General features: G+C 50.0%; 1 protein-coding gene across 5 annotated transcripts in view; it reads right to left on the bottom strand.

Moving 5' to 3' along the window:
- MLXIP (MLX interacting protein) overlaps nucleotides 1–24,817 on the bottom strand; it is a 68,270-nt gene that overhangs the window by 13,300 nt on the left and 30,153 nt on the right. For all 5 annotated transcript variants that reach the window (XR_002515899.2, XM_021923059.2, XM_021923057.1 and 2 more), the window contains exons 2-9: nucleotides 6,868–6,974; nucleotides 6,237–6,322; nucleotides 4,993–5,082; nucleotides 4,590–4,631; nucleotides 4,105–4,276; nucleotides 3,286–3,375; nucleotides 1,860–1,951; nucleotides 259–898 (exon numbers count right to left, since the gene is read on the bottom strand). Coding sequence is in view for 4 of the 5 variants with exons in the window: in XM_021923059.2 (XP_021778751.1) it covers nucleotides 259–898; nucleotides 1,860–1,951; nucleotides 3,286–3,375; nucleotides 4,105–4,276; nucleotides 4,590–4,631; nucleotides 4,993–5,082; nucleotides 6,237–6,322; nucleotides 6,868–6,974 (1,319 nt within the window). In the remaining variant the exon portion in view is untranslated. The remainder of the gene's footprint in view (nucleotides 1–258; nucleotides 899–1,859; nucleotides 1,952–3,285; nucleotides 3,376–4,104; nucleotides 4,277–4,589; nucleotides 4,632–4,992; nucleotides 5,083–6,236; nucleotides 6,323–6,867; nucleotides 6,975–24,817) is intronic.

Genomic DNA, 24,817 nt, shown 5'->3' with positions numbered 1-24,817 from the left:
GACAGAGCAAGACTCTGTCTCAAAAAAAAAAACACAAAAAAACCAAAAAAAGATAGAGCATAGAAAATGGACTAGATCATGGACATGTATTATTTAATGCCACTTTTGTTTCATTTAAGTGGTTGTGTGTGCATGCGCGCACATGTGCACACCAGGGTGGGGGTGGTGGTCACAAGTTTGAAAGCCTTTGGGATGGGAAAACATCCCTCTGCTCTGGGTCAGGGGGAGCCCCACACCGAGTTCCCCCACCTGGCTCACCTGGGGTGATGCAGGTGTTCTTCAACACCAAGGACACGGGCTCTGGTTTGGGAGCAGGCACTATTTTGTGGGGCTGCTTAGGCCTGCCCCCAGTCAAGGATACAGGTTTGGGGTGCACAAAAGTTAACCGTGGCTGGGGAGGCCGGGGGACAGGAGACAGTGCCAGTCCACAGGGGGCCGCTGATGGGGCAGGGTGATGGGTGGTGATCACAAGGCCCTGACTCTGGCTGAAGGTAGTGGCAGAGGCGTCATGGGTGAGGGTGGCGGAGGCCGTGTGGGTGATGACAGACGGCACTTTGCTCACTCCAGCAAACTTCTGTGGCTGGTGGAAGGTGGGTGGAGCTGGGGGGTTCAGGGCAGTGGCAGGAGGAGGAACTAACGGTAACACGGGGGAGACAGGTGGTGGAGCGGGGCTGGGAGACAGCAGGGGCATGGTGAAGACAGGGAGGAAGGGCTGTGGGACACTCAGTGGTGGCTCTGAGGGACCGAAGTCCGTGGGCTGGATAAACGGGTCCTCAGCCCGGGAGGTGTGTTCACAGCTCTGCCCGTCCACGTGAGCCAGGGGCGGGGCGGTGGGGGGCACGATGAGGCTGTCAGGCAGGCTCACAGTGGGGAGGGCGGTGGTCTGCAGGACGCTCTCCTGAAAAAAGGAAAAGAGGAGCCAGGAAGCAACACTGGGGCCAGACAATTCCTTTCTAGCGCTGCACACTGCCAAGTGCAACTACACAGGCTGGGCGCTAGGACAGAGGCACAAAGGCCATGTCTCCATGCCCATGGCTGCTGATCTGGGGACAGGGATTTGTGTTTCCCTGCGTGTCTGCGGGGGTCTTGTTTCCATTAAAAACTAAGTAACTCAGAGCTCAGATAAGGCAATGGCCCTCATACAGCTGGCTAGCAGCCTGGGAATATCTTGTTTCTGGAGTCCAGCAGAGTCTCCCAAAGTCTCTGCCATCTTCTGTTACTGAGCAGAGGTAGCCTGGACTGCAGCTGCTCAGGGCTCCCCGAGGACAATTTCACGTGTCAACTGGTCATCAGGCCACCTCTTCCTAAATAAGAAAAGCTACGAGGAATGGTTCAGATCCCAGTCTCTGCAGTAGAAATTCTTCCTGGAGCCTGTTTGAAGATGATGCCAGCTTACCAGTATCTAACTGGTCATGGGCATAAGCATGAGGGCTCCATAAGGACAAAGAATGGTACCTCGCTCAGCTCTGTAACCCAAGCACTTGTAAGCAACTTTTTGGATTGCTTAGTAAAACGTGAAAGAAATATACAGAAGATATTTTTATTAGTAATCCATGCTTTTCTTCTCTGTCTAGCTAATTCCATGTTAATTAGTCGGAGCAGAGCTAGCTGCACATAGGTTACCTGGCACTCAGGCAGGAGCATACCTGGACCAACAGAGTCTCCCACCCATGGGTGCTGAAGGATGCTGTCAGAGGGCTGGAATCGTGCCTCTGCACATTAGCACTGGTGTAGCACCGCTTGACGCTTTGCTGGTGACTGTGTGGCTATGTCATTAGCCTTGCTCCGGCAGCAAACCTTTGATGAGTAGCCCTGTGCCTGCCAGCCCCTCCCCCCACCCATCCCCCAGCTTCCTCTACCTGTGCAGGTGGGTTGTTGGGATCTGGTACAGGTGCTGAGGCAGATGCAGGTAACATGGAGCCAAAAATGGAGCGGCTAGAAGAGAAGAGGTCTGAAAAACAACAGCAGGGGTCTTCTGAGCTCAGTGTGCCCAGCATTTGCTGGAATCAAGACTCAAACAGGGCCAGGCATGGTGGCTCATGCCTATAATCCCAGCACTTTGGGAGGCCAACGTGGGCGGATCTTGAGGTCAAGAGATCGAGATCATCCTGGCCAACATGGTGAAACCCCATCTCTACTAAAAATACAAAAATTAGCCCGGCGTGGTGGCGCATGCCTGTAGTCCCAGCTACTCAGGAGGTTGAGGCAGGAGAATGGCTTGAACCTGGGAAGCAGAGGTTGCAATGAGCCAAGATTGCACCACTGCACTCCAGCCTGACGACAGAGTGAGACTCCCATCTCAAAAAACAAACAAACAAAAAAGTGGTGCCAACCACCATGCCTGGTTGGTGCCACCAGTGGTCCCAACTACACGGGAGGCTGAGGCGGGAGGATCGCTTAAGCCCAGGAGTTAGAGGGTGCAGTGAGCTGTGTTCTTGCCACTGTACTCCAGCCTGGGCTACAGAGCCAGGCTCTGTCTCAAAATAACAAAGACTAAAACAGGCTGGGTGTGATGGCTTACACCTGTAATTCTAGCACTTTGGGAAGCAGAGGCAGGAGGATCACCTGGGCAACATAGGAGACCCCGTCTTTACAAAAAATGAAGAAATGAACTGGGTGTGTTTGTGTGTGCCTGTAGTCCCAGGTACTCAGGAGGCTGAGGAGGGTGGATCACTTGAGCCCGGGAGTTCAGGGCTGCAGTGAACCATGATTGAGCCACTGCATTTTAGCCTGGGTGACAGCGCAAGACCCTGTCTCTAAAAAAAAAAAAAAAAAAGACTCAAACAAATCAAGGACTAAACCCCTAAAGCCCACATGGCCCAGGGGGTGCCATGGCCAGAGGCATTACCCTTAGAGACACCTTTTTTTTTCTGTAGAAAGGGGGCTCTGGTTGGAACCACACATGTTGGCAACTATCCTGGGCTCTGAAACACTCCCAGGCCTGGCGTTTCTGCTGCTCTCACAACAGCAGGGGCTCAAGGACCCATCTAACTGCAGGGCCTTGGCAGGGAGCTGGCTGTGTCGTCAGCGCCCTCTGCTGCTTCGAGGGAGAACTGCTTACGGTCACGGCTAAACCCAGGACCAATTTCCTTGCTGAACAATGTCCCAGAAAAACTTCCTAGACCTTGCAGTTACTACAAAAAACAGTTTAGTTTTTTTAAAAATTCTGTGCTCGCCCCCTTGCCCATTCTACCAAGTCTTGCTCTTAAAGGAAGGCAGCGATCTGCTCTGTGCTGGGCTAGGGGAGATGCAGGCAGCCATGCTCTGTCTGCCTCTGGTCCTCACCCTGGAAAGGCTCGAAGGTGTCCATGAAGTCCAGGTTAGGCTGCAAAGGAATCAGTCCCGGCTGGATCATGTCTGCATTTCCCAGATGTGCTGCAAGAATCACAGAGAGAGGAACCATTTTGTCTTCTCAGACAATGTTGCAGGAACATAAAAAAGGCCTGGAACAGACCTTCCTGGCCCTGCTCACATTCTAGAGTCTTCCAAGGAGCTGGCTGGGATTTCTACCTTCTCGTGGGTTTGTGGCCATTCCGAACCCTCAGAAGGCAGGAAAGTGTTTTTGCCAGGAAGGTAAAATTGAGTATCAGGGAATGGACACCCCAGGAAGCTGTGAAGAGCTCAACAGAGAATAGAGACCTTCCCCAACACTGTTCTAATTTTCAATCTTAGGGCTCTTCCCTGAGGGGTTAACTGGAAGACTGAATGCCACCAAGGTGAGGGGTCACACCCGGGAGTGCTTCCGATTTTCTTTAGTATGAGTCATGGCCCGGCTGCCTTGGCTTAGGCATGGCACATGTCCCCCGTGAAGGGAACAGCATCCGAAATGTGCCAATGACTCAGACTAGACCCTGCTGCTATCCTCCCACCATGGCACTACGGGAATGGCAGCGGCCCAGCAGGCCCACTCTGCAGACCCACCCACTCGGTATGTGCAGCCTGGATGTCAAATGAGGCCAGCCATCCTTCCCTTCCTTACTGCCTGCCCCCAACCGTGATGCGCAGCAGCTCAGACACGGCCCTGAAGGAACCCTGGCCCAGAGGAGGCCTGGCAGAGAAGGAAGCGGCTGGCTGTTCAAAGCCCAAGGCCCTGGTTTGGGTTACCTATTTCCCGGGGATTGGGCCAGGCCACCGGCTGGTGTGAAGAAAGCGTGGAGAAGAGGGTGTCGCTGAATTCCGACATGAGCATGTCTGTGTCCAGCAGGGGGTCCTCCTCCATGGGGACGGGGGTCTTCCATCCATCCCCGTGCTTGTGCCAATATAGCATGTCATCATCCTAACACAACACCAACATGGGGAAGGAAGCATCAAAGAGTAACTGACAGTGGGACGAAGAATTCCCACACCTGTCAGCTGGGGAAATTCATCACAGGGCTGCCCCGTGGAAGTGAGGCAGCAGGGTGGAGGCATTCGGAGAGTGGCTCCCTCCAGCCCACCCAATGGAGAGCTGGACTGCTTCTTGAGCCATTCCTGAGACTCCAGGGAGGGCCCATGGCCTGCCACCTTTTGCAGGGCTCCCTGGTGGGCCACCGAAGTCTCTGCTGTCTCGTGTCAAAGTGGAGGTCCTCAGAGCTCCCAGGCTCACCCACCTGGACCAGGCTGGAGAGGTCCTCATCCTTGTGCTGCTGTAGCTGTGGGCAAAGGGACAGGACACGGCGGTCACCAATGGCCCTAGGAGGGCCCAAGGGCTCTAGAATATACAGAACTCTTGGGGAGGCAGGCAGGGGTCCTGCTCACACCATCCCCAGGCCGATGCCTGCACAAAGGAGACTCCCACCCAATGCACAGATGGAGAAACTGAGAGCAAAGATGACCTGACTGAGGCAGGCCATCGCCTGGGCTAGTCTGGCACACTGGGCCCCAGATTTACTGCTTGATGCTCCACATCCAGGTGGGGCGGCTGTGGAGCCTACAGCCTCGGCCAGGGCTCTGAACCAGGGACTCTGCCGGCTCCCTCCCTAGGCGGGCTGCTTGAACACTCCAGCCAGATACCCTTTTCTTGAAGTAGGTTCTCCACTTGTGATACTCCCGGATCACAATCTCGATGCGGCTCTTCCAGTACTTCCCTTCCGTGGTGATGGCCTAGGACAGGGACAGAGGCCAGAGTGAAAAGAGGGGGCTCTGCTTGATCAGTAAAGCTCAACTGGTGTACCGAGAAGTATCCGGCACTACAATCAGGCCTTAGGCAATCCAGCTGGAAACCCCACGGTGGCTACCACATCACTCAGAAAGTACGTCCCACTTCTGCTGTGCCACAGCAGGCCCTCTAGCTAACAATGCGCTTTCATCTCAAGACCTAAGGCATCCAAAGGCCTTGGGGGCACGGTCCTGAGGCTCTGACCAGGAGGACGGGGTGAGAGCAGAACACTCCAGCAGAGGAAGCAGCAGGGGAACGCTGCAGAAACTCCCGAGCCCCCCATAAATGCTCCTTCCCCACAGCCTCTGCCACATTCAAAGGGCAAAAATGAACGGCCAATTCCAGGAAGTTTCACGTGGAATGTGCCCTCCAGGAGCCTCTCATCCAACCTTCACGTGATGCCAGCGTGGATGCCTGGCATGACAGCCTCCGAGCTCTAGAGGTAAGGAGCCCCAGCGCCTGGGGCTGCCTCACTTTCTGATCTCAAGGTCCAAATCACCTCACCTACAAACACTCTGTGTGTGTCCCTGACAGCGACAGCGAAGATGCTTTTCTGTTAAAAAGAACTGATTACAATATTGCCATACCCAACAAAATGATATCCCTTGATACTGTCTAATACCAGATTATACCTGACTGTCTCAAAACTGCCTTTCATTAGCTTACCTTCTAAATTCCCCTTTATCGTTAACAGTGAGACATGCCTAGACAAAATTAAAGCAACGCAGAAGAGTATGCAGTGAAGAAAACATCTCCCCCTCATCTGGCGCCCTAATCCTACTCCCCAGAGGTTCCTGAAGTCTCTTAATAAAGACACGTCTGTATATCTTTCTAGACACTTCCTGTGCATGTATAATCACACATAGACACACACTTTAAAAATTAACAGAAAAGATATTAACCCCCTCAGTCCCTGGGCCAATCCCTCTGAGAAGGGGGAGGCTCTGCAGCCTGGGGTTGCCAGAGGCCACCAGCTCCCAGGCCTGGCCCCTGTACTCCCCTCTGCAGCCTCTCCTGCAGGACTAGCCCGCGGTGAGCCGCTCCTGGTAAGGTGCTGGTATGTTTCCATTCTCAACCACCCTTGGTCACTGCCAAGTACCTCCGGCCGGCGGTGCTCATCTACGTCCACAGAGCCGTCTAGGGGCGTCACAAAGTGGCACACAGGATTCTTGCGCTTCTCCAGATCTGAGCAGAGAGAGGGTGAGAGTCATACCATGATCCAGACCCCTGAGGGAGCCCCAGCCTGTCTGCCGCACCCCTCCCCCAGGGCGGACCATATTCCCCGGTACCCTTTCCTTCTCCTTCCCTAGGAAAAGGAGATTTCAGGGGAATAAAGGAATCCAGGTGAAAGGGGAGGAATCTGTCAATAACGCCTCAGCCAGAAAGGCAGTGTGGCTACTCAGAGAAAGGTCAGCCCAACACAAGCCTGCCCCAGCACACTCATCTCCCGAAGAAGCTGCCAGGTCCACGACACCCGGGCTGGAGAGAGAAGGCCCGTGCCCGAGTCTTCCTAGACCCGCTCCCTGACTCTTCAGATGCCACCCCTCTGCTGGGCCTGATAGCCAGTAAATATCTACTCCCCTAGGACTTGGCTTGGGCTTCCTGTCTGCACAGACTGAACTTCTGTTAGAAACACCAGGTCTCAGGAGCAGACTGTAGCCCCTGGGTGCGCAGGCCTCCAGGCCACGGAGTTCTGACCACCACCGGAGCCTAGGCTGGGCGGCACTTACACTGCATGTACCAGGCCCGCCAGATGGCATTATTGAGCCGGATCTTGTCTCTCCACTGTAGCTTCAGGCCCTTGAAATTCTTCCACTTTGGAGACACCAACTTCCCACTGAAAGGCAAGGCAAACAGGGAGACTCAGTGATTACTCTGAAATTGAAGTGAAACTACAAAGTGCCACCCAATCATTCCAGGACCAAACTCCTGACTGACCCACCCCCAGCCAGACACCGGGCTTCATGGAATTCAGGTCACTGGGGGATTTCTTCAGAGCCACACAGGGCAGGGCGTGGCGGGGATGCTGTCAGGGTGTGGAGGGCAGGACTGGCCGCAGGGGTAGCGACTGGTGTGCGCGGCGGCAGCATGTGGGATTCACCACATTCTTCCACCTACTTTGGCATATCCTACAAATTTTCCATAACTAAAAATTAAAAGAAATCTGTTGACCACAGAGTGAAACCCAGGCTCCTGTGACCTGGTCGTGGCCCGCCTGCTTTGCCACCAGCCCCCACGAGGCATTCACAATCCAAGTACCTGAGCATCCCACTGGCCTGAGTGCCTGCAGGGCAGGGCCCCTCCTGCCTCCCAGAGCCTCTGACATGGTCCTCACTCATGATGTCCCTCCAGTCAGCCACCTTCTAATCCTTCAAGATGCTGCCCCCGACACCATCTCCTCTGAGCCGGCCTGGCCTCTCCCAGCCTGCTGCCTATCCCTTCTGGGTCCCTCTGCTCTCCTCCACTCTGGGACGGTCTCACAGGAGCTCTTACGTAGCAGTATCTGCACACACGCGCCTTTCCCTGTTGACACTGCAGCTGCTCTAGGGAAGACTGTTAGGTAGCTTGGCACATAGTAGGGGTTCAATTAACAATTTTTCACTATATGTCAAGAGCACTCGTAAATCCAGCCTCCGTGGTGGCACAGCCGTCTTGGGCAGCTCAGTTTTCCAAGCCATCTCTGGGCAGCCGGCATAGGGTTTCTCTTTTTCAGATGGCTTGAGATGGGCAAGGCACTATTTCTGGCCCATATCACAGTGGGGCTGTGGAGGTTTGATCTGACCACAGGCCACAGTCCTGCCCCTTCTCCAGTCCTACTCAGAAAGGCCACGTGGCAAGCCAAAATTTGCCAACAATAGTTGCAGCCTTCACAGGAAGCGCCTGAGCAACAACCATTCCGTGAACCTGGAACCTGCCCTGGAAGGCAGATGCCCTGGCTGTGCCGCTGGCAGGACCCTTGTGCCTATCCCCACCCAAACCCCCAAGGAGCCCAGGCTTTGGGCAATACAGGCCAGAAGGTTATGACACTCCCAGAAAAATGTCACAGTGCATCCTCTCAGCACACAAGAGACACGCAGACAGCAGCAGCTTCTGTGCAACGGATTAGGGACTCAGAGCAGTCACATGCCTTCTTCCTTCCTTCTCTCCCCAGTTCAAAGGCTCGTCTAACCCACCTCCATGCTGATGGCCTGGCCTCACTGGCAGTACAGCAGGCAGCTACGGCACTGGACAGCCACCACTGTGTCATGGCGTACCTGCTGCCTACCACAGCAGTGCCCTGGGTAAAATCAGAATGACATCCCCTCCTCCAGAGTGTGTTAATAAGGACTAAATGAAAGCACTCTTGTGTACAGTAAAATATACACACATGCATGCTTAGACAGACACACAACTGGTAAACCCTAAAGCAAACACAAAGATATTAATAACCATCTCAATGATCTAGAGTTAAGTTATTACTGAAAGGCATAATTTTTTTTTTTTTTTTTTTTGAGATAGAATCTCGCTCTGTTGCCCAGGCTGGAGTGCAGTGGCGAGATCTTGACTCACTCCAACCTCTGCCTCCCGGGATCAAGAGATTTGCCTGACTCAGCCAACCGAGTAGCTTGGACTACAGGTGCCCACCACCACATCAGCCTAATTTTTTGTTTGTTTGTTTTTTGAGACAGAGTTTCGCTCTTGTTGCCCAGGCTGGAGTGCAGTGGCGCGATCTCGGCTCACGGCAACCTCTGCCTCCCGGGTTCAAGTGATTTTCCTGCCTCAGCCTCCCGAATAGTCGGCATTACAGGCATGTGCCACCACACCCAGCTAATTTTGTATTTTTAGTAGAGACGGGATTTCATCATGTTGGTCAGGCTGGTCTGGAACTCCCAACCTCAGCTGATCTACCCGCCTCGGCCTCCCAAAGTTCTGGGATTATAGGCATGAGCCACCACACCTGGCCTAATTTTTGTATTTTTAAGAGAGACGGGGTTTCACCATGTTGGCCAGGCTGGTTTTGAACTCCTGACCTCAAGTGATCCTCCTGCCTCAGCCTCCAAAATTGCTGGGATTACAGTATGCACCATTGTGCCCAGCAAAAGGCATAATTTTAAAAAATTTAGTTTTGATTTTCGTGGATACACAGTAGGTGCATATATCGAAGGGCACGATGTTTTTAACAACCCCCGCCCTGAAGTTCTTTCTCTTATGTTTGCCACATTGCCATGTGGTTCCCCTTCCTCCACAGGTGGAAAAGGTAACACCGGTGCCCTCTGCCAACACAAGGAACAGAGACCTGGGCAGAAGTCAGCTCCAAGTGCCAGACCAGCCCTGAGGGTGGGATCCACGTAGCTGCAGAAGCCTCACCCACTCTGCGCTGTGAAGAGCTGAGGACTGAAGGCAGGGGACAGCTGAGGCGGGGAGGTTCTCCTCATGCAACATGTCTTTGGTGGGCCACACGTCATGCCTGCGTGCTCAGCGTCCTGAAGGGCAGATGGCTGTGGGCACAAGGTGGATAACCAACCTGGCCAGAGCAGTGAGGGGAGGCTTTCTGGAGGAAGTGGTGCTTAAGCAGAGGCCTAGAGGATAAGGAAAGCCAGCTCAGCCGAGAGGAGACAAAGGCCACGCAGTTCCTTCTGCCTGGCCTGTGGTGGCCCCAGTGAGCAGAACTCAGCCTGATCCAGGCAGTGAAAAGCCCTCAATGTGTGAACCGGGCATGGTGGCGTGCGTCTGTAGCCCCAGCTACTGGGGAGACTGAGGCAGGAGGAGCGCTTGAGCCCAGGTGTTTGAGGTTGCAGTGAGCCATGATGGCACCACTGCACTCCAGCTTAAGTGAAAGAGCAAGACCCTGTCTCAAAAAACAAACAAACAAACAAAAATAACTAACCAAAAAAGGGAGTCTGAAGGCAGGGGGTAGCAGCAAACCTGGAGGGCAGAGGGTTTTAATCACATACAATGAGGGAAGCGGCTATACGCAGGGAAATTTAGCCTTACAGGCTAGAAGGTTTAGTTGAGGGTCCCCTCTTCTTCCTCTCTGTGAGCTGAAATGTTTCCCTTTTCTTTGGTGTTTACATCAAACACAGTCAGACTTCAGCAGCAACACGGAGATCAGAACTCCCAACTGGCATGACCCCTCCACCCCGAGTTTCTGTAATATCTCTATGGCCAACAGGTGGCGCTCAACAAACACAAAGAAGGGCATCCAACTCAAAATCCAAACTTAAACCAGCCACCGCCAGAAAGGGTCCACCGCCCGCACCCTCATGGCAATTTCAAGTCAAGATCGGAGGAGGCAACGCGTGAAGTTCTGTGATGCCTCAGAAGGTGGCAAGGTGGTAATGAATGCTTCAGGTGTTACAAAGGAAGGGACGCCCTCAACGACTCACGTCCAGAAACCCTGGGCAGGCTTGTATAGATTTCTCTCCTGATGGGCCTGGCAGAGCTGTTAGGCTATGCACTGTCAATCTTCAAGGAGGGGAGCGAGGACGTTTCCTACGCAGACATCCATGGGGGCTCTTCTTCACAGGGTACTCAGGAAAAGCTGCTCTAAAAGTCCCACAAGGGGCTAGGCGCAGTGGCTCACGGCACTTTGGAGGGCTGAGGCGGGAGGATCACTTGAGTCAGACTAGCCTGGGCAATATAACAAGATCTCGTCTCTTAAAAAAAAAAAAAAAAAAAATAGGGCTGGGCGCAGTGGCTCACACCTGTAATCCCAGCACTTTGGGAGGCCGAGGTGGGTGAATCACGAGGTCAGGAGATCAAGACCATCCTGGCTAACACGGTGAAACCCCGTCTCTACTAAAAATACAAAAAATTAGCCAGGCGTGGTGGCGGGCGCCTGTAGTCCCAGCTACTCAGGAGGCTGAGGCAGGAGAATGGCATGAACCTGGGAGGCGGGGTTTGCAGCGAGCTGAGATCGCACCACTGCACTCCAGCCTGGGAGACAGTGAGACTGAAAGCATCTGCGGTTGCCGGGACTTCTGCTCCCCTAACTCACGCTGCCAGCTCAACATCTTCCAGACAAAGGTGACTGGGCTGCCTCTTAGTCTAACTTGGATTATGCCCCATTCCTTCTTTAAAGCAGACCAGAAACATGTCCTGACTATTTCTGTGAGACCACTGGCTTCCCCGAAGACACGAAATTCTCCTCCGGCCTCCACCTCCCGAACCTGCCCCTGCCATCTGCCCATCAGAAAAGTGAAGGCCGACTGCACTCACCCATTCGCTAGCCATCTCCTCCCCCTCTGTGGGAAGGCCATCAACTAGGGTCGCCAGCACAGGGTCTGGCATGTGGGAGGTGTTTTAAATATGCAGTTATTAAATGAATGCTAAATTTTCCATGAAGAACAATCTTTACACCACCCTGCCACGGCCGCCCTTCCTAGAAGGCAGGTTCTTGACGTGAAACAGGAAATTCACAGTACAACAAAGGTCTCTCTCAAAACTTTTCTTGGATGAAACTAGCAAACTATGAATTCCTCAGAAGTCTGGCAAGAGACTGCTTTGGAATGGAAGGAAATTAAATTGCAAGACATGCACAGACCAAGCTGGAAGTAAGAACAGGGGCGGGCAGAGAGGGCAGGCAGGGCATGGCAAGGTCAGGGGTCCCTAATTCTGTTGGTTCCGGCTGGGACGAACTCCTGACTCCTGCTTAGACCATTCTCTCCAAAAGAAAGCAGGCAGAGGCCGGGCACGGTGGCTCACGCCTGTAATCCCAGCAATTTGGGAGGCCGAGGTGGGCAGATCACGAGGGTTAGGAGTTTGAGACCAGCCTGGCCAACATGGTGAAACCCCGTTTCTACTAAAAATACAAAATTAGTCAGGCGTGGTGGCACGTGCCTGTAATCCCTGCTACTCAGGAGGCTGAGACCTCGCCAATGCACTCCAGCCTGGGCAACAGAGCAAGACTCTATCTCAATTAAAAAAAAAAAAAAAAGCTGGATGCAGTGGCTCACGTCTGTAATCGCAGCACTTTGGGAGGCCGAGGCAGGCGGTTCATGAGGTCAAGAGATCAAGACCATCTTGGCCAACATGGTGAAACTCCATCTCTACTAAAAATACAAAAATTAGCTGGGTGTGCTGGTGCGTGCCTGTAGGCCCACCTACTTGGGAGGCTGAGGCAGGGGAATCGCTTGAATCTGAGAGGTGGAGGTTGCAGTGAGCCAAGATGGCGCCACTGCACTCCAGCCTGGCAACAGAGCGAGACTCCGTCCCAAAACAAACAAACAAACAAACAAAAAAACCAAGCATGCAGAGGGCTCTGGGGCTGTCATTATGGGTCTCAGAACAGTGGTGGAGCCCATTCATTTGTTCATTCAACCACATTTGTTTGTCATGGGGCAACATTTCCTCACCATTCCTGGTGCTTCTTAGAGGGACACCCCTTAGCAAAACACCCCTGGCTTCCTCCCTACTCCCTGACAGACAGGTAGAGTGGGGCATCTCAGTGAGTGCTGCAGGACAGGTACAGTGAGGGCTGCAGGACAACCTGGGCTGGGGTCGTTCCCTCCTTCCCCTGCTCCTGAAGAGGGGATGGGGGTGGAAGGTCAGTCCGGGCTTCTCTTACAAGCCATATCCTCAGCTTGGTCAACAATAAAGTTAATATTTTGGCCAACATCTGCTGACTCTTTTTCTTGTAGTAAAATAAATATAAAATTTACCATTTTAACCATTTTAAAGTAGATGATTCAGTGCCATTAAGAACATTCACAATGTTTTCTAACCAGCACTATTACCTAGTTCCCCACTTGTAATCCTAGCACTTTGAGGGGCCAAGGCAGGAGAACTGCTTGAGCCCAGGAGTTTGAGACTGGTCTGGGTAACTTAGTGAGACCCCCACATCCACAAAAAATTAGAAAATTAGCTGGGCTTGGTGGCATGTGCCTGTGGTCCTAGCTACTCAGGAGGCTGAGATGGGAGGATCGCTCTAGCCCAGGAGGTCAAGGCTGCAGTGAGCCACTATTGTACCACTGCACTCCAGCCTGGGTGACAGGGCAGGACCCTGTCTCAAAAGAAAAGAGAAAAGAAAGAGAAGGAAAGAAGGAAGGGAAGAGAAAAAGAGAGAGGAAGGAAAGAAGGGAGGGAGGGAGGGGGAAAGAAAAAAAAATACTCTCAGAACTTCATTACATTCAAGGCAGAATCATATTCCATGCATAGATGGACCACATTCTGTTTATCCATTATCAGCAGGACATAGGTTGTATCCACCTTTCGGCTATGGCAAATAGCACTGCTACAAAGTGACTCCTCTGTTTTATTTCCCAATCAGTGTAGAGCTCTGGTGGGGAAGAGTTCTCATCACTGAGCTGGTGCTGGGGATAGAATGATGGGCAAAAACAATTGTGAGCCTTCTTGAAGGGCAAGCTGACAACTGCCCATCAACATCGTAACTGCACATCCCTGTGGCCCACAAGCCCCCTCCAAGGAAGTGATTCGACAGATTCACTTCACATGGGCACAAAGACATGAAGAGAAGGACATTAAACTGCAGCACTGTTTGCAGCAGCAAAAGGTTGAAAATAACCTAGATATTCATCACAGGGGACCAGTCAAAACTGGCATATCTACACAGTGGAACACTATGGGGTAATTTTTAAAATAACACATTTCTATGTGGTAACATACAGGGAAGACCTACAAGAAGCACTGTTAAGTAAGTGCAAAAACAAAAATAAAACCAAGGTGCAAGACATACGGTATGGCTACCATTTGTTTTTCTTTTTTCTGTTTTTTTGTTTGTTTGTTTGAGACGGAGTCTCGCTCTGTCACCCAGGCTAGAGTGCAAGCCTGGCTCATTGCGAGCTCCGCCTCCCTGGTTCACGCCATTCTCCTTCCTCAGCCTCCCAAGTAGCTGGGACTACAGGTGCCCGCCACCGTGCCCAGCTAATTTTTTGTAGTTTTAGTAGAGATGGGGTTTCACCGTGTTAGCCAGGATGGTCTTGATCTCCTGACCTCGTGATCTGCCCGCCTCGGCCTCCCAAAGTGCTGGGAATACAGGTGTAAGCCACCGTGCCCGGTCCATTTGTTTTTTATTTTTATTTTTATTATCTATTTATTTTTTGAGATGGAGTCTTGCTCTGTTGCCAGGCTGGAGTGCAGTGGCGATCTCAGCTCACTGCAACCTCTGCCTCCCGGGTTCAAGCAATTCTCCTGCCTCAGCCTCCCGAGTAGCTGGGATTACAGGCATGTGGCACCACGCCTGGTAAATTTTTGTATTTTTAGTAGAGACGGGGTTTTGCCATGTCGGCCAGGGTGGTCTCGAACTCCTGGCCTCACATGATCCACCCACCTTGGCCTCCCAAAGTGCTGGGATTACAGACGTGAGCCACCGCGCCCGGTCCGGTGTGGCTACCGTTTATATTCAGAGATATCCACACAGATACATAGGAAAGGAGGGAGGAGAAAAGACAGCCAGGATGGATACCTAAGAAAAGGGTAAGAGTGCCACAGCGATTTCCCTTTGCAGAGATGAGCTGGAGAAGCAAGGGGTCCAGTGAGAAGGAGTGTTCGCTGGTCACCGTTTTGTATTGTTGAAATATAACACTGGAATGTACAGCATTCCTCCCTTTACTGTGGTATTGTGGTTTACCCATGATCAACCACTGTCTGAAAATATTACATGGAAAGTTGCAGAAATAAACAATCTATAAATCCTAAACTATGCACCGTTTGGAATAGCATGAAATCTCATGCTGTGCGCTCTGTCCCGCCTGGGACATGACTTGTCCCTTTGTCCAGCAGATCCACACGGTAGTTGCCACTCATCTGCTAAGTCGCTTAGCAGCCATCTCAGTGGTCAGATCCATGGTTGTGGTATCACAGTGCTTATGTTCAGGTAGCCCTTATTTTACTTAATAATGGCCACAAAGCATAAGAGTAGTGAGGCTGGCAATTCAGATATGCCCAAGAGAAGCCTTAAAGTGCTTTCACTAAGTGAAAAGGAGAAAGTTCTTGACTTAAGAAAAAAACTCATAGGCTGAGGTTGCTAAGATCTATGGTAAAAAGAGATTTTCTCTCCGTGCACTTGTGAAGAGATTGTCACAACTGCTCTGTGTTATGATTGTTGTTAATCTCTTACTGTGCCTCACTTATAAATTAAGTTTTATCACAAGTATATAGCTAACATGTGAAAAAATAGAGTGTATACAGGGTTTGGTACGATCTGAGCTTTCGGGCATCCACTGGGGTCTTAGAACACACCCCCTCAGATAAGGGGGACTGCTGTATTACTTTTTCAAAGTAAACAAGGAAAAAAGATCAGGTAAGGTCCAAGACATTCCAGGGCTTCTAGTTAACTGCGGAAGACAACTCATCACAAAAAGAGATATAAACTTGTGAATGAGTCAACTCTGGGCACCAGATCCAGATATGAGGATCACAGTTATTAGGTGGTTTCAATGGGGGAGTAGAGGAATGACTCTTCCAGGAGTCCAATTCACTTGCTTCAAAAGGGCAGTCTCTATCGGCTGGTCCTGGGATGTGGGCCTGGTCCCACAGGCTGCCAGCAGCCAAAGCTAACAGGCTACAGACGAACAAAGGTTCACTGAGGAGCCAGGACGCGGGAGGGGCCACCGCCAGTGGCCTGGCAGGAGGGGCAGTGTGCAGGTCACGCTGCCCACCCGAGCAGAGAGCCTCCTATGGAGGAAGCCCAGGGGTTTCAGGTCCTGCTCCATCCTCCTCATGGCATCCTTGGCATCTTTTTTCTTATATTCAAAGAACATCCTGTTGGAGAAGTAGGCTCCGAGGGCTGTGGCGGGAAGGCTGGTGCACACTCCAGTGTGCGAGCGTTCGAGTGCTTGCAGGTGTTCCGCCCACATGCGTGCCAGCTTGTTTGTGAGGGTGTATGTTTGTCTTTTTTGTGTGAAAAGCAGGGAGTAATCATTTCCATGACCATCCAAAAATAGGGCAATTGAGGGAGTGGATACTAGGCAAGATGTGCCGGCCTGCAATGGTGACTTTACCCTGCCTGGGATGGGCTGTGTCCAGGCCTTCCACTAGAGGACAGACACCACCATGCCTAGACCACGTCTAACCAACAAAGAAAGCAGAGTGGCTCCATTTCTGGCCTTGTCACCCAGGCCAGCCCAGTCTACCCTCTGCAAAACAGTGACCACATCCACCACTCAGGACAGCGGGGTCGGCCATAGCAGATATGAGGGCCTGGGCCCAGCATACGGTCAATGCTGGGCATGCTGAGGCACGCTCTTGAGTTTTAGGAGATTCTTGGGCATGTTCTTAAGTTTCCTGTCAGATTCAAGCCATAAGTGGACTTTCAGGCAGGGGCAGGGACCCCTGGGCAGGGTACCATTTGCCAGAGGTCAGCATCGTGAGCCAAGCTCGGGGAGCCTCATCTTGGGGGGGAGGCCTTCCAGACAGATCACGGTGTCAGGAGAGGAGAACATCCTCTGAAGTTGGGTCAACACGGGTGAAACCCTGCCTCTGGCTCAAAAAAATACAAAATACTAAACGGGCTTAGGTGGCGCTTGCAGTCCCAGCTACTGGAGGCTGAGGCAGGAGAATGGCGTGGAACCTCGGGAGGAGCCGGGTGAGTGAGCCGAGATCTGGCCACTGCACTCCGCCTGTGACAGAGCAAGACCTCGCCCCAGAGTCCTAGGTTTCCTCACCAGGAGAGTAAACGCCAATCAGACCCCAAGGTGCTCCCCACTCCTCTAGACTGGAGATGAAACCAGATTTGCAAGAGGCAAACTTGGTGTTTCACTTCAATTTGCATTATTTGTTAATGAAATTTCACAATTAAAAACCTGTGTGTTAGCTATGTGTCCCTTATTTTCTAAGCTGTTCGCCCAAGCCCATTGCCTTTTCTAATAACTTATTCTGAAATAATTATAGACTCACAGGAACTCACACAAATGGAACACAGAGCTCCATGCACCCTTCACCCAGCTTTCCCCAGTGGTGGCTCTTATATCTCTGGAGCACAATGTCCAAACCGAGAAACTGGCTTTGGGACATTACTGGCAAACAGACTACGTGTCATTTACAGTCATTGAACTGTCAACGTTGTGGGTGTGTGTTTTGAGATGGAGTCTCGCTCTGTTGCCCATGCTGGAGTGCAGCAGCACAATCTCGGTTCACTGCAACCTCTGCCTCCCAGGTTCAAGCGATTCTCCGGCCTCAGCCTCCCAAGTAGCTGGGATTACAGATACTGCCATCATGCCTGGCTAACTTTTGAGTTTTTGTAGAGACAGGGTTTCACCATGTTGGACAGGCTGGTGGTGAACTCCTGACTTCAGGTGATTCGCCCACCTCAGCCTCCCAAAGTGCTGGGATTACAAGTGTGAGCCGCCGTGCCCAGGTGTCAGCCATTGTTTCCCTTGCTATTTTATATTTGCAATATTATAACATTAGTGGTATTAATGCTTTGTGATGTTTCCGCAAATGCTTCCCCTAGGATTTTCATTGTCTTTTACTTGTTTTTATGGCATGTCTTTTGTTTGTTTGTTTGTTTTGAGACGGAGTCTCACTCTGTCGCCCAGGCTAGAGTGCAGTGGTGCGATCTCGGCTCACTGCAAGCTCTGCCTCCTGGTTTTACGCCATTCTCCTGCCTCAGCCTTCTGAGTAGCTGGGACTACAGGCGCCGGCCACCGCACCCGGCTAATTTTTTGTATTTTTAGTAGATACAGGGTTTCACCGTGTTAGCCAGGATGGTCTTGATCTCCTGACCTCGTGATCCACCCGCCTCGGCCTCCCAAAGTGCTGGGATTACAGGCATGAGCCACCGCGCCCGGCCTATGGCATGTCTTTTGAATGTAGGTTACATATTTGTGTAGTCATCTCTACTGGTCTTTCTTTCTTTCTTTTTTTTTTTATTTGAGAAGGAGTTTAGCTCTTGTTGCCCAGGCTGGAGTGCAATGGTGTGATATTGACTCACTGCAACCTCCGCCTCCCGGGTTCAAGCAATTCTCCTGCCTGAGCCTCCTGAGTAGTTGGGATGACAGGTGCCCGCTACCACGCCCAGCTAATTGTTTGTATTTTTAGTAGAGACAGGGTTTCACCATGTTGGTCAGGGTGGTCTTGAACTCCTGATCTCAGGTGATGCACCTGCCTTGGCCTCCCAAAGTGCTGGGATTATAGGCGTGAGCTACTGCGCCCGGCTGCTACTGGTTTTTCTTTAGAATTTCTTGTACTGCTTTCCCTGTCTGCCCTCCCACCCATTTAGAGATTTAGTTTTCACTTTTATCTTTTAAGCTTTTGTAGTTGTATTGATTAAAAATATACATGTCCATAATGAAAGAAAATTCAAACAAAAAGGAAAAGTGCAAAGAATAAAAGCAAAGTCACCTTCAATTCCACCACCTAGAAATAACCTGTTACATTTTGGTGATAACATTGTGTAGCAAAGAAGCAGTCTTCCTGGTTGGGTGCAGTGGCTCACGACTGTAATTCCAGCACTTTGGGAGGCCGAGGCAGGTGGATCATTTGAGGTCAGAAGTTCAAGACCAGCCTGGACAACATGATGAAACCCTATCTCTACTAAAAATTTAAAAATTAGCAGGGTGGTAGTGGTGCATGCCTGTAATCCCACCTACTCAGGAGGCTGAAGCAGGAGAATCACTTGAACCCAGGAGGTGGGGGTTGAGGTGAGCAGAGATCCTGACACTGCACTCTAGACTGGGCAACAGAGTGAGACCCTGTCCCCTACCCCCCCCCCCCCAAAAAAAAGAAGCAACCTTCCCGAAGAGAGGTCCAGTCTTTGCCCTGGGCTGCTGTGAGGTGAATTCTAGGCCCTTGGAATTAGAAATTAGTTCTGTCTGATGGGAGTGTCTTTGTTTGCCTGGGGGCTTTGGCCACAGAACAGTTACCAATCTGATTTACAACGGGGGCCTGGAGCACAGGGTATCAGTTCCAACCTCCAGAGGAAAGGATAACTAAAGGTCTTAACCAGACATCTGGGAGGGGCTGGAGACTAAAGGTCAACCACAGGGGTAGAATGGATCAAGTACAGTAAAAACTTGACTCTTGGCTGATTTTAATTTGAATCCTTTCCTTAAAATATACTGCAACCACAAATATAATACTTTTCAGTGCGTTCTGTTTTTCCTAGTGAATTATTGAACCTGAGGGTGGTTTTGGGAACTCCCCAATTTGTATTGGTGTTAGAAATGAAGGCAGTCAGCTGGGCGCGGTAGCTCACGCCTGTAGTCCCAGCACTTTGGGAGGCTGAGGTGGGCAGATCACGAGGTCAGGAGATCGAGACCATCCTGGCTAACACGATGAAATCCCATCTCTACTAAAAATACAAAAAAATTAGCCGGGCGTGCTGGAGGGCACCTGTACCCCCAGCTCCTCAGGAGGCTGAGGCAGGAGAATGGCGTGAACCCGGGAGGCAGAGCTTGCAGTGAGCTGAGATCGTGCCACTGCACTCCAGCCTAGGTGACAGAGCAAGACTCCATCTCAAAAAAAAAAAAAGAAAAGAAAAAAAAAGAAATGAAGGCAGTTATATGGACTGTTCTAACTCTGTAGTTGGCCCTTAAGTCCTGGCAATACATATTCATCTGATTATGTATGTATATAAATAAAGATAAAAATATATAAATAGGCTGGACGTGGTGGCTCACATCTGTAATCCTAGCACTTTGGGAGGCTGATGCAGGTGGATCGCTTGAACCCAGGAGAGCGAGACCAGCCGGGACAGCATGGCGAAACCATATGTCTACAAAAGATACAAAAATTAGCCAGGTGTGGTGCTACATGCCTGTAGTCCCAGCTACTTGGTAGGCTGAGGTGGGAGGAGCACCTGAGTCCAGGAGGCGGAGGCTGCAGGGCTGCAGTGAGCTGTGAACTCACCATTGTACTCTAGCCTGCGTGGCTGAGTGAGACCCTGTCTCAAAACAAAAAAACCAAAAAATCCATATATATATATGAATAACATAATGCTTAAATAGGTAGGAACAGGTTTGTTTTATAACGCAATTTTCACTTATATGTCACAGACATCTTATGCCAATAAAGTTTTATATTATTTTATTTTTATGTACAGAATATTTCACTGTACATATTTATCATAATCTACTTAACTATTTCCCCATAGACATACATTTATATTAACAGATGTGCTTTTTCAAACAAACAATGCTGTGAGAAACACTAATTTTCATTCACATAGTTGAAATTCAGAAGTCCTTTCTTTTATGTTTTTTGTGTTGTACTTAACAAGGCTTTTTCCTAGCCTAAGACTTTGAAAACACTTACCTATTTCCTTCTAGAACTTTCATAGCTTCCCTTGTTACATTCAATTCAATAAAGCCAACTGGGATTTATTTGGTGGAATGAACATACAGGGATGATGTAGGGATCCTGCTTTAGGTAGGATTTCCTAAATAACCCATCTTTCCCCATTAAAGTAAAGGTCCATCTTCATCATACACCCCCTTCTCATAGATACATATATTTGGGGCCACTTCTGGATGCTGTTTCTTACAGGGTTTTGTACATCCATTTTTAATGATTTCACTTTTTACATAACTCTGATTCATCTGGGGAAAAATCAATCTAGTTCTTTACACAGCTCACCAAAAGAAATTCCAACTAGTTATCTCATTGTCTCATCTTCCCACAATGACTTATGACACTTCCATGAATATATGTTGCATCTTCACATACACCAGGGCTTGTTCTGGGCCCTGCATCACCACTGACCTTTGTCCAATCCTGTGCTGCTATCACACTAATATAATCATCACGACTCTGTGATATACTTTACTATCTAGGTAAGGTTAGCACCCATCATCTTTTAAAACAATTTTAGAATTCTTGCCTACTATTCTCTCAAGTGAACTTTACAACCATGTTGACAAATCTCAAAAGAAAACTATTCTAAAAGAAAAAAACAGAAAACTATTTTATTTTATTTATTTATTTATTTATTTTTTGAGATGGGAGTCTCGCTCTGTCGCCCAGGCTGGAGTGCAGTGGCGCAATCTTGCCTCACTGCAAGCTCCGCCTCCCAGGTTCACACCATTCTCCTGCCTCAGCCTCCTGAGTAGCTGGGACTACAGGCATCCACCACCATGCCCGGCTAATTTTTTGTATTTTTTAGTACAGACAGGGTTTCACCATGTTAGCCAGGATGGTCTCGATCTCCTGACCTCGTGATCCGCCCGCCTCGGACTCCCAAAGTGCTGGGATTACAGATGTGAGCCACTGTGCCCGGCCAAAAGAAAACTATTTTAATATGTTGATTTGGATTATGTTTAATACATCAGTTAATGTGGGCAGCACCCCACTTCAAATTGGGCCATCTCCATACCAAATTAAGGAATGTTACTCTACTTACACTACTTAACCTACTTTAAAAGTAAGAGAAATCCAAAGCTATCTGGTTTTCTATAATTTGCTTCATGCACTTCCTTCACATGTCTGATCATATTTTTCTAACATTTCTAAATAATATAAAAAGGAAATTTAGAAAGAAAAAACAGCAAAACAAAACCAAATCACGCAGTTACACCACTCAAACACAAGCACTATCCACATTTTATTGTGTTTGACATAGCCCCACCTAGCTGATACGGCAACTGCCATTGTCACCCTGACCAAGTGGCTAAGCCATAGGCAGCAGGGAAAGGTTTCCATTATATTCAGTACTAAGCATGACTGTCCCCAAAGAATACAGCTTTTCCCTAGCACCTTCATAAAAAGGTAATTAAGTGGTAGTTGGTTTAAATATTCACCAAGGTAAAATGTTTAGGTAAAGAATGAAAAACTCCACCCAATTGCAGACACCTGGCTTAAAGAGGCGATAAATCAAGGAACAGCGTTCGCTAGCCAGAGTACACACCTGGAGTCAAGACTCTAGACACTGGCTACCAGAGATGTAACATAAATAGACCATACTTGCAAATGTTTCTAAGCACCTATGAAGACTGACAAAAAACAAACGTGATATTATCACCATTATTAGTCATTTCAAGGCACTGCCAGCTACACAGCCTACTTACAAGGCAGAGAAATCTGAAGCTGTCTGATGCATTTAAAAGGATAAGGCAACACTTGCCAGGTAGCCAAGACCTATAAATAGGCTTTTTTTTTTTTTTGAGACGGAGTCTCGCTCTGTTGCCCAGGCTGGAGTGCAGTGGCGCAATCTCGGCTCACTGCAAACTCGGCTTCTCAGGTCCACGCCATTCTCCTGCCTCAGCCTCCCGAGGAGCTGGGACTACAGGCGGCCGCCACCACGCCCGGCTAATTTTTTGTATTTTTAGTAGAGACGGGGTTTCACCGTGTTAGCCAGGATGGTCTCGATCTCCTGACCTCGTGATCCGCCCGCCTCGGCCTCCCAAAGTGCTGGGATTACAGGCGTGAGCCACTGGGCCTGGCCCTTTTTTTTTTTTTTCTTTTTAACAGCAGGATCTAGCTCTGTTCCGCAGGCTGGAGTGCAGTGGCACAATCATAGCTCACTGCAGCCTTGAACTACTGGGCTCATGCAATCCTCCCACCTCAGCCTCCCAAGAATTTGGGACTACAGGCATACACCACCATGCCCACCTAAATTTTTATTTTTTTGGTAGAGATAAGCGTTTCCTAGGGTGGGTGCGGTGGCTCACACCTGTAATCCCAGCACTTTGGGAGGCCGAGGCGGGCGGATCACCTGAGGTCGGGAGTTTGAAATCAGCCTGACCAACATGGAGAAACCTGTCTCTACTAAAAATACAAAATTAGCCGGGCGTGGTGGCACATACCTGTAATCCCAGTTACTCGCTGAGGCAGGAGAATCGCTTGAACCCAGGAGGCAGAGGTTGCAGTGAGCCAAGACCGCACCATTGTACTCCAGCCTGGGAAACAAGAGCGAAACTCCATCTCAAAAAATTAAAAAAAGAGAGATAAGCATCTTCCTGTGCTGCCCAGGCTGGTGTCGAACTCCTGAGCTCAAGCGATCCTCCTGCCTCAGCCTCCCAAAGTGCTGAGATTACAAATGCGAGCCACCGCACCTGACCCTAAACCTAAATAGGCTTGAAATGATTTTTTTCCTTTTTGAGACAAGAGATAATTCAATAAAGATTGTTCCCAATTATTTTCAGTTTTAAGGGTCTGGAATTGTATCCCTCCCCAGAAAGAGAGTTCCTGGTCCTAAAGAATATAAGTGAGAGGCACCCAGAGCAGGGATGCGTTGGGGTCATACCCACTTCCATTCAGCAAAAAGAATAACTGGATCCTGCAACACCCACTACAACCACAGGATTCTGGCTTACTTGAGGAAGAGGATTCAAAAAAGCACACAAAAAACTTTGTACTGTCCTCATCACATAATAGAAATTCCAAAATAAAATCAGTTTTCTCTTTGCCTGCTAAAGATGACTTCTCCCATCTGCTACTGAGAATCAGTTGTCATCCTAAATCTCTCCTTTTCATTCTCTTCCCATGGGTGTTTTTTAGTCAACTTATTAACCGTCCAAGTAGCAGAGGAGTTTGGGATGGGCAGAAGAGTTGGAGCCTACTCTAAATCGAAGGCAAGCTGTAGAAACAGTGTTTGTATTTCAGACATGCTGCAGATCTCCTCAGCCAACCCATCTGAGGTCAAAGAGCCCTTCTGTCTCTCCCGAGACGTATGAATGGATTACATCTTTGTCAGCATTCCATACATCTACATTTCTTTCCCGTCTGTGAAAAGCAACAATTTGGGCCAGGCACGGTGGCTCACGCCAGAAATCCCGTGTGGATCACTTAAGGCCAGGAATTCGAGATCAGCCTGGCTAACATGGCAAAAACCCGTCACTACTAAGAATACAAAAAGCAGTCAGGCGCGGTGGCTCACACCTGTAATCCCAACACTTTGGGAGGCCAAGGCGGGCAGATCACTTCAGGTCAGGAGTTCGAGACCAGCCTGGCCAACACAGCAAAACCCTGTCACTACTAAAAATACAAAAATTAGCTGGGCGTGATGGCTCACGTCTTGTATTTTATTTATTTATTTATTTATTTATTTTTGAGACGGAGTCTCACGCTCTCGCCCAGGCTGGAGTGTAGTGGCGCGATCGTGGCTCACTGCAAGCTCTGCCTCCCGGGTTCACACCATTCTCCTGCCTCAGCCTCCCAAGTAGCTGGGACTACAGGCTCCCGCCACCTCACCCGGCTAATTTTTTGATATTTTTTCGTAGAAATGGGGTTTCATCGTGTTAGCCAGGATGGTCTGGATCTCCTGACCTTGTGATCCGCCCGCCTCGGCCTCCCAGAGTGCTGGGATTACAGGCGTGAGCCACCGCGCCCGGCCTGCTCACGCCTTGTAATCCCAGCACTTTGGGAGGCCAACGTGGGCAGATCACTTCAGGTCAGGAGTTTGAGACCAGCCGGCCCAACATGGTGAAACCCTATCTCTACTAAAATTACAAAAATTAGCCAGGTGTGGTGGCACACGTTTGTAACCCCAGCTACTCAGGAGGCTGAGGCAGGAGAATCTCTTGAGCCCGGGTGGTGGAGGTTGCAGTGAGCTGAGATTGTGCCACCTAAAAGGAAATTATATTTTTTATAGCTTCATGTGAGGGTGAGCAAGCATTCAGTCACTAAAAGTCAAGGTCAGAGTGACTAATGTCTCTCTTTCATTTACCCCTGCTTGAAGACCTCCTGGAAGAATAGACTAAAATGGAATGAGAATTTGTAAGGCACAGATAATTTAAGAAAAACTACAGAGCAGGAAAAAGAAGTCTGCCTAGACAGTGATGGGCACTGATTCCTCAAAACTGAAGT

Source organism: Papio anubis, chromosome 9, assembly GCF_008728515.1.
Source record: "Papio anubis isolate 15944 chromosome 9, Panubis1.0, whole genome shotgun sequence".
In the NCBI taxonomy this organism is placed as follows: Eukaryota; Metazoa; Chordata; class Mammalia; order Primates; family Cercopithecidae; genus Papio; species Papio anubis.
This window is presented reverse-complemented; position numbering and strand designations above follow the sequence as displayed.